The sequence below is a fragment of the Pinus tabuliformis genome, chromosome 9, assembly GCF_031772625.1.
Source record: "Pinus tabuliformis cultivar Carrire ecotype Pingquan chromosome 9, CPIR1, whole genome shotgun sequence".
NCBI lineage: Eukaryota > Viridiplantae > Streptophyta > Pinopsida > Pinales > Pinaceae > Pinus > Pinus tabuliformis.
In genome coordinates, this window is record NC_142307.1 from 1,945,522,910 (window position 1) to 1,945,540,469 (window position 17,560).

General features: G+C 41.7%; 1 protein-coding gene across 1 annotated transcript; it reads right to left on the reverse strand.

Moving 5' to 3' along the window:
* Positions 1-9,029: 9,029 nt before the first annotated feature.
* Positions 9,030-14,920, reverse strand: LOC149156755 (uncharacterized). Its single transcript, XM_089444856.1, has 5 exons — positions 13,395-14,920; positions 12,279-12,780; positions 11,496-12,176; positions 10,249-11,222; positions 9,030-9,243 (listed from the first exon to the last, which is right to left on the reverse strand). The coding sequence occupies exons 1-5, from the start codon at positions 14,918-14,920 to the stop codon at positions 9,030-9,032; spliced, it is 3,897 nt and encodes a 1,298-aa protein (XP_089300982.1).
* Positions 14,921-17,560: the final 2,640 nt, after the last annotated feature.

Consider the following 17,560-nt stretch of genomic DNA (forward strand, 5'->3'; position numbering starts at 1 on the left):
CACCTCGCTCTCCCCTCGCCGCTCCCCACCCCCTCCCCTCCCACGGCCTCTCCCGCCCCTCGCACGACCTCCCCCACCCTTGCTGGTGGCCCGCCCCCCTGCCTGACCGGCTCCCGGAATTGCCCGGTCGCCGGTCGGGCGGGGGGCGGGCAATCGGTGAGGGCGAGGGAGGCCGTGTGAGGGGCGGGGGAGGCCGTGGGAGGGGAGGGGGGGTGGAGAGGGGGAGGGGAGGGGCAGGAGGAGAGAGGGGTGGGGAGGGAGGGGGGTGGCGGGGAGGTGGGGAGAGAGGAGGGTGGAGGGGCAGGGGAGGCCGTGGGTGGTGAGGGGAGAGGGGGATGGGGAGCGGTGGGGAGGGAGCGGGGCGAGGGGAGAGGCGGATGGGGAGGGGAGGGGAGGAGAGGGGCGAGGGGGATGGGGAGGAGGGGTGGGTGGGGAGTGGGTAGGGAGGGGGGTGGGTAAAGGGGGGGGAGGAGGGGTGGGCAGTGGGTATGGGGGGGCGGGGGTTGGGGGGGTGGGAGTGGGTGAGGTGGGGAGAGAGGAGGGTGGAGGGGAGGCAGGGATGAGTGCGGGGTGGGTGAGGGGGCGTGGGAAGGTGGGGGCGAGGGTTGGGGTCATGGGTGGAGAGGGGGAGGCGAGGGGTCGTGGAGTGTGAGGGGGGATAGGGGGAGAGCAGGGGTCATGGGTGGGGGGGGGGTAGGGGGAGGTGTGGGTGGAGAGGGGGAGGAGGGTGCGGGGAGGGAGGGGGTCCCGGTGGGGAGGGGTGTGGGGAGGCCGTGGGAGTGGTGGAGGGTGGGCGCGGAGGGAAGGGGTGGAGTGAGGAGAACCCGGGGGGAGTGGGAGGTCGGGTGAGGTGGGCGGAAGGGCGATTGTGAGGGGGTGGAGAGGGGGAGGCGAGGGGTCGTGGAGTGTGAGGGGGGATAGGGGGAGAGCAGGGGTCATGGGTGGGGGGGGGGGGGTAGGGGGAGGTGTGGGTGGAGAGGGGGAGGAGGGTGCGGGGAGGGAGGGGGTCCCGGTGGGGAGGGGTGTGGGGAGGCCGTGGGAGTGGTGGAGGGTGGGCGCGGAGGGAAGGGGTGGAGTGAGGAGAACCCGGGGGGAGTGGGAGGTCGGGTGAGGTGGGCGGAAGGGCGATTGTGAGGGGGTGGAGAGGGTGGCGGTGTGGGGAGGGTGCGTGAGGTGAGGGGGTGGATGATGGGGAGGGCATGCGGGTGAGGGGGCAGGTGCGGGTAGGGATGGGAGTGTTGACGAGTCATGTGGGGATGCGGAGCGGGGGTAAGGAGGTAGGGGCACAGGTTGTGGTTGAAGGGGGTCAGAGTGTCGAGAATGGGGGGTTGGTGATAAAGGGCGAGTCGAGCTGCGGCGTCCACCCCAGCAGCTCGCCCGCCTGCCGCGGGGGTTGGGCGATTCTGAGAATCACCTAACCCCTACGACAAGCGGGTGAGCCGCCGGGGTGGGCATTGCAGCCCTCACATGCCACCCCTCCATGCCCTCACACCCCGCCCGACCTCCCCGCCCACCGCGCGACACCATGGCGACCCACCCACGACTATTGGGCGATTGAGTTTGGTTGGGCCCACCATGCTCACGATGGACGTAATTGTTATTTTGGCTCAGAAAAATTATTAATTTAAAAAAAAATCTTCTTCATTAAATTAATTTAATATGAAAATTTTCAAGGAAAAAAATTTAACTTACCTTTCAATTGTGAGAATTCTTCGTTGAATATGTTGTTGATAGCAATATAGCTGCTCCACAAATTCACGAGTCTTTCAACGAACTTCAGAAAACCTGGATGTGACGTGAGTAATAGTGATAATGAAATTACGGAGATGTTTTACCGTATGGTTAATGTGGGATAATTTGTTTTAAAATATTATAAAGCGAATATTGTAGAATTGTTTTACAACGGGTTGAATGTGGGATTAATTTGTTTTAGAATATATTATAAAAATAAAAATAAAAAAATTCAATTGTTTAGTAAATATTATATACTTTAACCATTAAAATAATTAATGTAGAAGTTGTAGTTTACAATTTTAATTTTAGTGATTTATTTCATTAAAAAAATTAGTTTACATTTTTCAATAAATTGTAGAATAAAATAATGAAGGTAAATAAATCTAACAAACTTTTTGGAGGGAAATATTTTCGCGAAATTTTTTGGAGGGAAATATTTTCGTGAAACTTTTTGGAGGGAATAATTTTGGAGGGAAAATTTCATTCTTTAAGCTATATAATATCCTTAGGAGACTCTCCATTTGTATCATTCAACATCTTCTATTTGAAAGGGATGGATTGTTCTGATAGTGAAGTTTCGATTTATACACCATCAACATCTTCATCGCGTAACAACTCTATTCATATTGATGAATATAGCGGGAATTCTTCCACTATGAATAGAAAGTCAATTCTTCCACTTAGTTCTGATTCTAAGGACTATGAGAGCAACACTGATGAAAGAGGAGATGGAGAATTTGAAATAAATAAAGACTCACAGGTTCCACTTAGTCCTAGTTCTAAGGACTATGAAAGCAACAGTGATGAAGAGCATGATGGTGAAGTTCAAAAGAATGGAGTGTCATGATGTCCACTTAGTCCTAATTCTGAGGACTATGAGAGTAGCAATTTTGAAGAGCATGATGGTGAAGTTCAAAAGAATGGAGTGTCACGGTGTCCACTTAGTCCTAATTTTGAGGACTATGAGAGCAGCAGTTTTGAAGAGCATGATGGCGAATTTCAAAAGAATGGAGTGTCACGGTGTCCACTTAGTCCTAATTCTAAGGACTATGAGAGCAGCAGTGATGAAGAGCGTGATAACAAATTTCAAAAGAATGGAGTGTCAAAGTGTCCACTTAGTCCTAATTCTAAGGACTATGAAAGCAGCAGTGATGAAGAGCATGATGATGAATTTCAAAAGTATGGAGTGTCACAGTGTCCAGTTAGTCCTAATTCTAAGGACTATGAGAGTAGCAGTGATGAAGAGCGGGATGGTGAATTTCAAAAGATTGGAGTGTCACGGTGTCCACTTAGTCCTAATTCTAAGGACTATGAGAGCAACAGTTATGAAGAGCGTGATGATGACTTTCAAAAGACTGGAGTGTCACAGTGTCCTCTTAGTCCTAATTCTAAGGACTATGAGAGTAGCAGTGATGAAGGACAGGTTGATGCACTTAGTTCTAATTCTAATGAGTATAAAGGTAGCAGTGACAAAGGACAAGATGTAGCATCTTCAATAAGTAAACAACCACATTTTCGACATAGTCCTAATTTTATGGACTATGAGAGTAGCACTGACAATGCACATGAGGAAGAATATCCATTAAACATCGAGTTAGATTTTCCATTCAGTCTGAATTCTAAGGACTATGACAGTAGCACTGAAGAAGGGGAAGATGAAGAATATCCTCCAAGTCAATATTTGAAAAGCAGAGCTGATCATAGTGTGGATAACATTCCTTTTAATGATGATGAAAATCCTTATACAAATGATGATCCAATGATGGAGATGTTGCCAAGAAATATTGTATTGAGGAGTAGGAGCAGACCTTTTCGTATCAATACAAGATGTTCTAGTTATACAAGGGGTAGAGCAGAATATTTGACGAGAAGAAGTTCTATCACTGCTCTCATTTCAAGTGAATGTTGCCAAAAAAATTGCTTGAAACATATGGATTTCACATTTGCATTAGAAAGTAGGAAGAGATATTTGTCAATGAATAAAAGCATGCAAAATTCATATTTAGTTGGGTGCATGCAATCTACATTGTCAGGTTATGATTATCATATTAGGAATTTATTTATGTGTAGAAAAGCTTTCAATATGTTTCATTCAATAGGGAATTTTTGTCTCTCGAGAATTCAAGAAAATTTGGAAAAGGATCCCACATTTTATTCAGAAGTACGTCATAAAAGACAGTTTGGGCCATTATCAAACACTGCAATGTCATGGATGAAAGATTTCTTTTCAAAGCATGGAGAGTGTATGCCAAATAGAGAGACAATACATATTCCAGATAATTTTTCAAGACGAGAAATCTACAACTTATACAAAGAATATGTAGAAGGTGCTGAGGGACATGGCCGGTTTATTACATATCAATATTTTGTGAAGGTATGGAAGAAAGAATTCAACAATGTCCATATTCCTAAGAAGACAAGGATGGGGATTTGCAGTACATGTGCTTCTCTTAAATAAAAAAGGGACAAATGTGAAGGTTCAGAAAGAGGTAAGCATTCATAACTTCAACTTTAAAATTGTATAGTGATCAACTATGAAAACATATTTCTTAATGAATTTCTTTTATGTTGTGTAGATTTAATTGTCAAAGAACTTCAGGAGCATCGCGAACAACAAACAAACGAAAGGAAGAAGTTGTACAAGCATCAAAAGAAGTGTTATGATAATCCGAATAAATATTTGGGTTTGATAATTGATGGTATGGACCAGAAGAAAACACTTTTACCACATTTTGTTCGCACACCCAAAAATTTACAGGAGGAAAATTTTATTCAGTTTCACTTGGTCGGTTGTATGGTCTTCAATGGGAAAATGTTCCCAAGGGTGTACTTCACAACTCCAAATATTCATAATGATGCAAATCTGACCATAAACATAATTCATGATGTGATTTCTCATTGGTCTGGTAATCTTCCTGAAGTTTTGTATCTATAATTGGACAAAACTTGCCGTGAAAACAAAAATCAGGTTGTTTTTGGATATCTAAACATGCTTGTTGAATTGAGAATTTTTCAAAAGGTAAAGGTTGGTTTCCTTCTTGTTGGGCACACTCATGACCATATTGATCAGATGTTCAGTCGTATTTCAGTCACATTGAGGAGGAAGGAAGTTGGGAGCTTGCCATCACTAATTGAATGTATTAAGAAATCATACATGCAAGAGCCTACTTTTGATGTGTTGGAAGAAACTGTTGACATGCGAAGGTTTATTCTGGGATCATATGGTGAGGGGAAATGCATTGAACAACTTAATGACATTAGCTTCCAACATCAATTTCGTATCAAAAAAAATTATGGGAAAACACTAATATGGGGCAAGAAGTATTCAACTACTACAAAATGGGCTTTGTCATTAGGTTTGCAATTTTTTAAGTTCATTCTAGATCATCCAATATTTGCATCAAAAATATTGTTATTACAATCAGTTGGTGAAGTTCAGAATGCACGCATACAGAATAGAGATATAAATTATTTTGATTTCCTGGAGGAAATTAAAAAATGTATTAGATATACATATGAGTACTTTGACATTGCTGATTCAGTTTGGTGGGACTCATTTTTCAATAATCAAAGTGATATCATTTCAACAACAACAAATGAAGATATACCTTTGAAAAATCCATTTATTTGGCCACAAAATGTGTCGAATGAACATGAGGAAGTAAACATTGTTGAACAACAACAATCTCAAGGTATTATTAATTCTTCACAGGCAGCGGAAAGAGAGATGTATATTGGTTCCAGAAGATCTCGTGCACAACATGAAGCCATGGAAGACCTTTATAGGGGTTCAGTACAGGATATTAAGGAGGTTTGCATGATTACAGTGCTAGCAGATGGAGATCCCAATGGCTATCCATTTTGGGTTGCTAAAGTTATAAAGGTCTTTACAGAAAATGAGGATGTTACAAGTGTTGAAATACATTGGTATGCCACAAATACACACCCATTCAATGGTGTGTATAAGCCAGAGATGGTAGTTGACAAAAAAAATGGCGGAAAGAGAAAAAGAAAGGGTACAAATATAAATCGCCGTCGCACAGACATATTAAAATTGGAGGATGTTGACATACTTGTTTATGACTTCAATTTAACAAAGAGAGGAACTCTTTGCTTCAAGACGATAGAGATTCTGAAAAGGTTGTTACCAGAAGGAACAGTGTTGACATGGGAGTCTGCTAAAACCAATCGTAGATCTAGAAGAATTTTGAAACCTGAAATGTTGGGCATGCATGTGGACTCAGATGGGGCACTAGTTGATGAAAGAGAAGAATATGGAACATCTTTGTCAGCATCCAGTCACTCATCTGAAGATGTGAATTCTGATGGTGTGTAAGAAAATATCACTGATTTTGAATAATTGTTTAAGACAGTTTATATAATTGATGTATGCATCGTATCTTCAAAGAAAATTAATGTTTTCCATATGGTGTTAAATAAGAAGTTATGAGGCATTTTTATGTTGTTGGATTATATGTCTTAATTATGATAAATTTTATTGTTTAAAATATCTACAATGCAATATTAAATTAGAGATATAATGTATGTTTTATTCAATATACAAATAATGAATTTTGAATTCATTTAGTGATGTAATTTGTTCATAATGTCATGGTTTTTTAATTTTATAGTTGAAAAAATTTCAATTTCTTTTGTATCTAGCATGTTATGGTTGAAAACATGTTGAATTTATACTTAAGAAAGAAAAATGATATTCTACCAAAAACATTAATGTGTTTTTTGCCTCATAAACAACTTTGTTTGACACATAAAAATTTGGTTTTACTAGCATTTTTTTTTAAATTTTGACAATTGACCCTAAAAAAAAAATCATTGTTCTAGTATCATCACTTTCATTTTGAAGCTATATTTTGCACGAAAATTTCATAGTAAATTGTGTAGTCACTGCCATTTTTAAAACATGTTCAAAATTGACGCCTAAAAAATAAAACATCGTTCCAGTATACACACTTTTCGTTTTTAGCACTGTTTTTGATGTTTTTTTGGGGTTTTTTGGCCAGAGTTCCCGTTTTGAGTTTATAGTTCCCGTTTCAAAGTTTACATTGTTTCTATCCTATTAAAAAGAAAAAAGAGAAAAAAAAAAACCAGAACTATATATATTACAATTCAGTTTTCATATCCAAGGATTGAAAATTTACTCTTCTATGCATGTAGGAATAAACCCTTGAGTAGAAATATTGTTTAGGTATATTAGGGGTGTTTTATTCATAGTAGGAAGCTCAAGTCCTAGTAGGTGCATGAAAAAATACGTGCACAGTTTCCAATTTGAAGTTCATGAGCATAAATGAACTTACATCTTGTAGCGCTCACGGTAATTAGTGCCCATGGGTTTCTTTAGGCAAGAAATAAGCAACTTGATACTATGAAGTCTATGGCCCATGAGACAGTTGCTACTTTGGAATTTATGGCTTGTAAGTAGGTCTTACAAACACCTATTTAGAAGAAAATTTGGCAAATTTTGAATAGATTTCAGAAAAAAGGTATTATTTCTCAATCTTACTTTATAGAATTGTTGTGCATAAGTTAAAACTTCTCTAGACATGTAACATATTCTAGTCCATTATTATATTTGAATTGTTTTTCTTATTCTTATTATAAGGATAAGGTTTTCCTTGATTTACAATTCAAGATTCAAGTTGACCAATCGATATTTACAACCCTAAATACCTCTTAAACATATTTGTGATAAGATTGTAAAACTCTTCGACACTTTGAGTAATTTGCATGTCAAAGTGCTTAAATATAGGTAATACTTAGAGTAATTTACATGTCAAAGTGTTTAAGAATAGGTATGAATCAAAGTAGAGTGATTATACGAAACCAGCTATAATATCCTCAAAATAGATAAGTCTCTAATACATAAATACAATAAGGTGAAGCACCATTAGTACCTGGTTCTACATTTTTTTTTTTTCTTGGCAAATGACTAATTCTATTAACTAAAATGTAAAATAATACTACAAGGAGTTGAGGCTTCGGATAACATCACCCGAGAACACTCAACACAGCAAAACTGCCCCAGTATAGGGAGAGCCTGGGAGAACCAGTTATAGAAGGCTAGAGAACAGATGTAGAAACCAGAGATAGACCAGCATAACATAAGAAAAGACCCGAAAGCAAGACAGAAACTTTCCCTAGCTGCCCAAAAGATCTTTATACTGCCGCTACTCGAGAGGAATAACAAAACCATCTGGTTGTAGATGTTGAACCAGAACTGCAAACAAAACTGCCTGAAGTTGACCATATGAGACATCAGCAAAACCAAAAAAAGTTTGGGCAGGTGCATGTGGCTTTATACCTCCACGTCCTCATTCGGAGGCACCTCCACCATCGGACACACAATGCTAGTCCACATATCTTCATTTCCTTCCTTCTCACCTTCTAGGTTCGCCGTGGGGTGATGAGTGGCAATGGAATTGCCTTCCCCGTCCACTGGGATGATGGCTTCAGGAGGCAGAATACCGCTGGGAGCGTCGCCCCTGTTGAGCATCTTTCCCTTTCGATTCTCCGGGCTTCCCTCTGCCGTAAATTGCTCACTGCTCTGAGAAGGCTCAGACACCACGCGCACCATAGGATGAAGCTGGCTTTCTTCTTCAGAAAGGATAATAGTGATATGAGCAGTGATCATTGGCCTATTGAGATTGCTCTGAAACTTGAAGTGAGTGGTCTGAAATGCGCTGTTCGGAGTTGGCCTGTGAGCAGGGCTAAGAGGAGGCGAATCCACCGGAGAGGAGGGAATAGTAACAGGAGGCAGGGCAGGATCCACGGAACAACTAGCCTTCGAACACCTTCGGCTACCTCGGCGTCCCCCGGAGTGACTCCTCATACGCTGGCGCACCATGTTGAGGTGGTGAGGGGAAAGCACAGTGAGACCAGGGGCAATGGCGGGAGGGCAATAGAACAGCACAAGGAACCACTTCGTTCGCACAAGACGGGCCTGAGAGTGCGGCACAATTCGAACCTCAGGGGAAATTGAAAGCTTGCCACCGATTGCAGAGACTAGCCTGCCATCACGACCCTTAGCGTAACAAGACCACAGACCCGCCACAAGCCAGAACCTGGAGCGTGAAGGCTGAGCACTAATTGTGGGAAGGATAAACCAGAGCGCCATGATTATAACAGCTAAAGCATCACCTTGGACGGAGCGAGCCATTAATGCAGAAATCCTTCCAAATCTACCTCTCTTAAGGTTATCCAACTTGTGCCGGATGAAATCTTGGGATGCCACGCTGAGCTATAGCTGGCAGTACCCTGCCTGTCTGTCAGTTGGAGCATTAGATTTCATTAATTTCACCCGCATCCGGGTGTTCTCCTTCTTCCTGATGCATTTCCTTCTTCACTAGGTTGTTGTAATCCAAGAGTTGAGATTCAGAGGCTAGGCTTGAAATTGATCCAGCATGAAGATCCATCCTACAATCAACCCCCATATTAGCAAGTAAGTCTGCAACTTTATTCCCTTCCCTGCGAATGTGCTTTAGAGTGACCGCCCTGTTAGAGGAGAGCCAACATTCAATAAGTTCAAGCCTTTTTTCCATTCTCTAGCTATTACTCACTTTGCCAGAGGAGGATCCTTGCAAGATTTTTGAGACCATATTTATGATGATCTGGGAATCGCCCTCGATTATGAGCGGGAAGAAACCTTTATCTTGCGCAAGAATTAGTCCCTGCCAGAGACCTTCCAATTCTACCAAGTTATTGGTATCCCATCCCTTTGAACCTAAAAAGGTTAAAAGAGGAGCCCCCTTATGATCTCTGAAAATCCCTCCAAAGCCTGAATTTCCTGGGTTGCCTTTCGAGGCGCCATCAAAATTTAGCTGGTACATATGCATAGGGGGAGGTAACCATTTCTCAGGTGAATGGCTCCTTGGAGGCTTTGTTCCTTTGATAAGCTATTCTTGCTTCCATTGGAGGTTCCAATTAGCCCATATGGATTGTTCTTGGGGGGTAGTTGGGAGATCCTCCTGGTACCAGGTTTTGAGAGATATGGTTTCCTCAATATTTTGGCAAATTATTTTCCAGATATCTTCCAGCGGCATAGAGTGATCCTTGAATATTCTGCTGTTTCTCTCCTTCCATATGGCCCACATGAGAAAGCCCGGAATGAGCTTCCAAAGGAAATTTAAAATCTTGCTTTGATAAGGGGTATGATCCCAGTTGCACACAGTGGCAATGATGTCTCCATGAGTTCTTCCTTCCTTTTGGCAGCGGAAACTGACCTTTTCCCAGAGCTTGCGCACAATCTGACAGGAATGCATTAGATGCTTTATGGTTTCCTCCTCTTGTCTGCAGTTAGGGCATATTGAGGGCCCATGAAAGTTCCTCTTTCTAAGATTGTCCCACGTGAGAATCTTGTTATGACATAGGAGCCAGAGAAAGGTGGAGATTTTCGGCCATATGGCCCAGATCCAGAGAGGATCTTTCACCATATGTGCCTTGATAAGGATATTATAGGCCTCTCTCGTAGTAAAGGTGCCTCTTTCTTCATATCCCCACCGAAGAATATCCTTTTCATCAGAATGTTGAATTCTTCTTTTCATTAATTCTGTGTCTAGAATTTGTTGGACTTGTGTCGAACCCTGTCTTAAGATCTGATCCGCCTTGAGCCATTCCCGGTACTCTTGGGTCGATGAATTTCTCCAGAAGTTTTTAACCCTATCATGAGATTTCATATCCTGCTCCAGGGGTTGAATATGAGGGATTTGGTCCTTTAGTTTGGGCATCTGCTGCCATGAATCTTCCCAAAACCTTGTAGTGTTACCATTCTTCACTTCCCAAAAGCTGTGCTGCTGAATGAGATTCCTGTGCTGCTTGGCCGAGTTCCATATAAGGGAGCCCATGCTGACCTCTGATATTCTTATTAGTTCCTCCGCTGGGCAATTCCTTGCATACTTAGCCGTCCACAGAGAAGCCCAAGGGGTGAGAGGCGCAGTTAGCCACTTCCACCAAATTCTAGCTCCCATGATCTCATTGCTATGAGAGGGATCCCTTAAACCAATACCGCCCCCTTTCTTTGGTAGACAGGCAGTATCCCATTTGACAAGAGCCCACTTACGCTTGTGACCATTACTGCCCCAAAGAAAAGATCTTTGGAGAAGCTTGATTTCTTTGAGAACCCATTTGGGTGCTGCAAGGATGGAGAAGAGGTATAGCGGCATAGCCTGAAGAACTGCTTTTATGAGGACAAGCCGACTCGCCATATTTAGAGATCTGTGAGTCCATGAGGATAGCCGAGCCTCCAGATTTTCTAAGAGGATTTTCCATGAGGAGTGCTTTAGGGCCGAGGCAGTCAGAGGAGCACCTAAATATTTGGATGGGAGGGTAGCAATGGAGAATCCTAGAATACGGGCTATAGCTGCCTGAGTTATAGAAGGAGTATGGAAAAAGAAGATCTGAGATTTGGATTTATTGATAGAGGCTCCTGAGGCTTCCGAGAAGTCCGACAGAAGGGATTTGAGCTGGCGAGCTTCCTGGACCGAGGGATGCCCAAAAATCATGTTGTCATCAACGAATTGCTAGTGAGTGAAGGCTGGAGAGTTATGAAAGGATAGGCCTTTGAGACAATGGGATTGCTGAGCTGACTTAATACTTCGGCCTAATCCTTCTGCCATAATGACGAACAAGAAAGGGGATAGAGGGTCTCCCTGCCTAATTCCCCGGGAAGGATGAAAAGGAGATGAGGGTATACCATTGACCAGAACAGAAAAGAAAGAGGAAGAGATGAGACTCATGACCCATCTAACCCAAGGAGCAGCAAATCCAAAAGCAATTAGAACTTTTTTAATATACATCCAACTTAGGCTATCAAAGGCCTTTGAAAGATCTAGTTTGAGGAGCATACCTGGCTTCTTGGAAATCTTCAGGGAATGAATTATTTCATGAGTTAGGATGATACCATCGGTGATCTGCCTACCTTCGACGTATCCAGATTGCTCAGGCGAGATGATGAGAGGAAGCAACAATTTGAGCCTGGAGGCAATGATTTTGGAGACAATCTTGTAGATTATGTTGCACAGTGCTATAGGCATGTACTTGTCAGGTGTGCTTGGCATATCCACCTTGGGAACCAGGGCTATGAATGTTGCATTCACCCCCGGAAACATCCATCTTAAGGATCGCGACTCCTCAACCACTTGCCAGACTTCCATCTTGATCAAATCCCAGAAATTGTGAAAAAAGTTTGAGGTAAATCCATCCGGGCCTGGAGCCTTTCCTGCTTTCAGTTGTCGAACTGCTAGTTCCACCTCTTGTAAGTCCACAGGCTTGAGAAGCAGTTGGTTATGCTCTTCTGAGATAAGTTTAGGAATGTTTCGAGTAATTTTTTCTATAGCCTGTGATCTATCTGCAATTGGCTCGCGATGCATTTGCTTGAAGTAATTTAGGAGTTCGCTTTCAATTTCTTCGTGCTTTTCCACTTTGACGCCCTGCTCATTCTGAATATGAGTTATGTTATTGTTCATTCTGCGTTGGATTGTGGTACTATGAAAAAATTTAGTGTTTTTCTCTCCATCTTTAAGCCATCTGACTCTTGATTTTTGCCTCCATAACGTTTCTTCCTGCTTAGCCCTTTCTGTGAGTTGCGCTTCAATAACTTTTTCCTGTTTTGACAGGTCCTCTGAACGGCCCTCAGTAATAATCCTCTGCTGCAGTTGCTTCATTTCTAGCTCGAGGGCTTCCTGAGCCTGGAAGATATTACCAAAAGAAGTGTGATTCCAGCGTTTGATCTTGCTTTTAAGATGCTTAAGCTTTTGCTGGAATTGGAACATTTTTGAACCTGGTGGAGGGGAAAAATTGTTCCATTCTGAACTGATTAAGCCGTGGAAATCTGGATGAGACATCCAGAAAGCCTCAAAGCGGAACGGTCTGCGGATCAGATTGCCAGGACGCGACCATTGAAGGGAGATGGGCCAGTGATCAGATCCTGAAAGAGGCAAGATGGAAGCTGCGAAGTCTCCACCAAGATGAATAGCATTGTCTGAGAGCAAGAACCTGTCCAGACGAGAAGCGATCTGCTGCTTACCTACTCTCCTGTTGTTCCATGTAAATACACCATTATTGAAGGGTAGGTCAATGAGCCAGTTATTCTGAATGAAGTCCTTTAGGGGTTTCCCTTCCTGACTTCCTCTGCATCTTCCTCCCCTTTTTTCTTCCAGCCTAGTAATCATGTTAAAGTCTCCTCCAGAAATCCATAAAGGGTGTGGCCTGTCATGGTTGATTGCAGAGAGAGTGTTAAGGATTCCAGCTTTAAGTGATGCCTCCTGTGGAAAATATACATTGGTTAAGAGCCCGTGTATATTTGTCCCTATGATGTGAAAGATTGCTTGGAGGAAATTCCTATTTGCGTGGATATTGTCTAGTCTGATAGCTCGGGAGTCCCAGACAATTGCCAGACCTCCAGAAGCCCCATCAGCATCCACTGCAACATTGAGACTCCCTGGCCATACTTTTGCTGCAAATCTATCTAATGCACTTGAATTGCATTTGGTCTCTTGCAAGAAAAGGATTTGAGGTTTTTCTCGCATTATCATGTTTTTAAGAATTCGATTTTTCCCTGGGCCATTGAGCCCTCTTATATTCCAAGAGATTAACTTCATTGGGAAGGATTATGATCAGAGTTGTAGTACTTGGTTAGCTTGGAATACCTGCCTGAATCCACTAACATTTGTCCTATTCTGATTGTTCGCTGGAGATCTGTTTTCCTTCCTCGCTTTTTGATATCTTTGGTTATAAATCTTCTGTCCCAGGGGCCACCAGTCTGGATACCTAAAGATTTTTTCCGTTGCGCTCGAGATAGGACTTCCTCCAGATTCTCAAGTTGTCCATCTGGAATGTTGTCAAAATTGTTTGTAGTACAAGCCTGCTCTAGGCCTGGAATGTCCAGTTCCCCAATATCTATTGCTTCTGTTTCTTCCTCCATGATCTGTGGATAATTTAACTCCTCATTTGGTTCTTCTTCTAAACTGGCATTAGATTGTAGGACTTCCACCTCCATAACTTGAGTATTCCATGCTAGTACCTTTTTCTTATCTGAGGAAGAGGCTCCCTTGAATCGAGGATCTGCATGAGGCGCTGTGGGATCTGCCTGCTTCGAATGTTTGTCTTTCATCAACTCTGTCTCTGGTGGAGTGGGAGAATCCAAGCTTGGGTCAGTTTGGCGAGCTAAGACTTCAAAGTTGTTGCTTGTAGAGGGCTTGGAGGGGCTGGTATGCGGCATTTTGGAATTTGAGGCCTGTTTCTTGTGGGATTTCCTACGATTTGCTACTTTGGTAAAGCCATCTGCCTCAGATGAATCCAGTCCGGAGGCAGGAGAAGGTTTTTGAGTTAAAGGGCAGTCCCTGAATAAATGTCCCAGGGCATGACATCTTCGGCATCTAAATGGCACATGTTCATAATCAATCAGCTGAACCCATTCAATGTCATCATGAAAAACACTTACCGCATCTGGGAGAGCCTGGTTGAGGTTCATATAGACGCATATACGAGCAAAGGAGGTGTATCTGTGGATTTTTGTTTCCTCTGCCACCTTTATGAATTCACCCAGAACATTTCCAATCGCTTGAAGGGAGTCTTCCTCCCAATATTCCACTGGAAGCGAGTATAGGCGGATCCAAACAGGAGCCCAGCTGAGATCCTCCTTGTCCGGGTTGAAGCGTTCTACCCATCCTCTGAGATACAGTCCAACCGCATTAAAGAAGTAAGGCCCTCCATCCAGAACTCTGTTCCGATCCTCCAGGCAGTTGAAAATGGCAGTGAAGAACCCTTTTGGTCCCAACTGCAGGGTTATATGTCCCTTTGGGTGCCATTTCACAGCTATCCAGCCCCTTAGCGCCTTCTCAGTCGGCCACAGTCCGATGAACTTTCCTATCAAAGCATGGTCTCTCATATACTGTATCTGCGCGTTGATTCTATGGCCTGGAAGTTCTACCTTCGGACGCTCAGAGGCTACAGGTTTGCATGTTGCCGAGCAGACCTTGGGTTGCTGTTTGTCCTGTTTTGTCTGTTGTGAATTCAGATCCACGTTAACCTCGCCCTGGTTTGCTGGCTTATTGCTTTCCTTATGCTGTTGCCGCCCATTGTCGTTTTGTGGGGGAGGCGCATCGCCCTCCCCCTGAGGGGGTTCCATAGAATACTGTACGCTTTGGCAGATGTTAAGATTTCCTGATCCCATCAGTGGTTGTAGGTCTTCTGCTGTCTAGAGTGGCCTGCCGTTGCAGAGAATGTCAAACCCTAGAGCACAGAGCGTCGCTTCATCCAAAATATTGTTCCCTGGTTTTGCATTTTATTTCATATAATATTTACTTATTAATAATTATACTTACTTATTAATCATGATACTTGATCCAACAATAAATATATTGACATTTATTTGTGTATTTGATTGAGTTTTCTCTTACATAAACAACTAACAAGTTTGGAATGAACTCTAGCCATAGATTTGTCTGTCTCTTATAAATTGATTTTACTCATAGGAAATAATAGTTGATAACATGTTTAATTGCAATTTTTTTGTGATAAGTTATTTTATTTTATTTTTAAAGGTTAGGCAAAGCATTATATTACAATATAACAAAAATAAGGTACCAACCTGGGAAAATTTGAGAAAAAGGAAAAAGGAAGGCCCTAGATGGTGCATTTTGTGTAAAAATGAGGAATCAGTTACTCATTTGTTCTTAAATTTCTCCTTCTCTTTAAACATGTTGTTAAAAGTCAAACAATTATTAGCTTGCAATCGGGTATGGAGTGGAAACAGTTTCAGGGAAGCTTGGAAAAATTTGTGGGATTCTTCTAGTAATGAGGGCCTCATGAATATCTCTCCTTTTGTCATGTGGGGAATTTGGATTGCTCAAAATAAAGCTACTTTCAGGGATATCACTTTTTCTCTCGTTCTTATTGCTGCATAGATTGGAGCGATTTATGCTCTTTTTCCTTTTAAGGAAGTTGTTCAAGCTCCTCATTCCATTTTTTAAGAAGAAATTAATCGTCAAATCCCTTGGTCATATTTTGATGGTGCTTCTACCGGGGAAGGAATTTGTGGAGGTGGTCTCATATTATATATTAATGAGAAGCATTTTTTAAATCTAAAATTGGGTTGGGCATAGGATCAAAGAATTATGCAAAAATCCTATCATTAGAACTATTGTTGTGTTGGGCTCTGGAATATGGTTGTTGTTCTCTACAAGATTTTTGAGACTCTTTAAATGTCATCAACTAGTTCAATAAATCTCAGAGATGCCACAATCACACATTGCTAACAATTCTTGATGAGATTTTTGATCTTAAACAATCTTTTAACTTTATTTCATGTTTTCACATCTACAGGGAAAGGAATTTTGCAACAGATATTTTATCCAAAGAAGGCACTCAATAGGTTTTGGGGGACTGTCAGGTCTTTGAACATGTAGATGGAGCAAATGATAATTTCTGACATCAGTCCTTCATTGGTATCTAGCATACATGATCATATGTTTCCTTTATCTCTCTTCCTCTGTATATTTTTAGCAGGAAAATGTTATTTTGTATATATTTATTTGGGACATTTGGGTACACTGATCCATATATGGATTATAGACTGTCAAACTTTTTAGTCATAACTCTTTTAGGACATAAGGGTGGGTCTTCACAATGGCTCATCTAGTTATTTTATTTTATATGTATAATTCGTAGGGATATTATCTCGAATGCACCATAGTACATCCACAGATGTAACTTTTTATACTTCAATATAAAGTTATGATTTTTCTTCAAAAATAAATAAATAAAATTAATAAAAATACTCACACACACACACACATATAATGTAATTTATATTTTTACTAGTTTGCCACTTAGGAAACTAGACCAAAATCACAAAAAAATGCTTTTGTCGATACTATTGGGATGTATGATATTTTATCCTCAAAGCTGAAAAAAAGTTTGATAGAGTCTAAAATGATACCGTAAACCTAAATCCTATCTAACCTATGAATGGCAGCCTTATTACTTTTAAAACAAAAATAAAATACAAACAAGATAGATATTTAACTTGATGGAGAGCCCACCTCTATGTTTATAGGTGCTCCAATGACCTCCTTTGAATTATAGAATTTAAGATCCACAACATTCTTTGGTAACATAGATACCTTGTCATTGATTTTTTGAATTTTCCTCTGAACTTTATGAATGCATAAAAGAATTTCATGTTGTGTCTATGACCCTCCATGAGTACTTTTCCCATAATAGTTTTGAGTTTCCAATACAAATCCATACTTTGCATGTAACAATTTTGTCTTGTACGAGTATTTCTAGTCCCAGGAATCCAACTACTTCTTCCTAAATTTCGACATCAGAGATTAACCTTCTATCCTCCCTAACTTCTTCTTCCACCTAGTGATTTTCCTTGTGAATTTCCAAAGGGATGTTGGTCATATAATTTGAATTTGAGTGCTTTATTGAAAACTGAGCTCTCAAAGAAGGGGAGAGTTGAGCCCTATGACCTCCCTTGCATCCAAAGGGATGATGAACTCAATACATAATGTGAAAGCGTGAGGGGTAAATAAATTAGGAACAAGGGGTAGAAGTGACCAAGGAAAATAGCGGCAACCTACCGACACAAAGGGAATAAAGATAACAAAAAAAGATAAAGAGCCACTAAGGGGGACCTAGAGAGATTTCAACCCAGCAATCCCACTATTAGCAACACAAATAAAATCCACAGACCAACCCAAGGCCCAAGTAATGGAAGAGAGACTAACTAGCAAGCCCTCTAACACAAAAGCTAAGAACCTATACTTAGATGACCTCACATACAAAAGTGACTCAAATAAATAAA

Excerpts from the sequence above, each read along its gene's own strand:
- LOC149156755 (XM_089444856.1), bottom strand. The coding sequence starts at position 14,920 with ATGGGATCAGGAAATCTTAACATCTGCCAAAGCGTACAGTATTCTATG. Across the intron at positions 12,781-13,394 it reads ATGTTAGTGGATTCAGGCAG|GAGAGTAGGTAAGCAGCAGA; the intron begins GTATTCCAAGCT and ends ATGGAACAACAG. Across the intron at positions 9,244-10,248 it reads GATGAAAAGGATATTCTTCG|GGCGGTCACTCTAAAGCACA; the intron begins GTGGGGATATGA and ends CTCCTCTAACAG.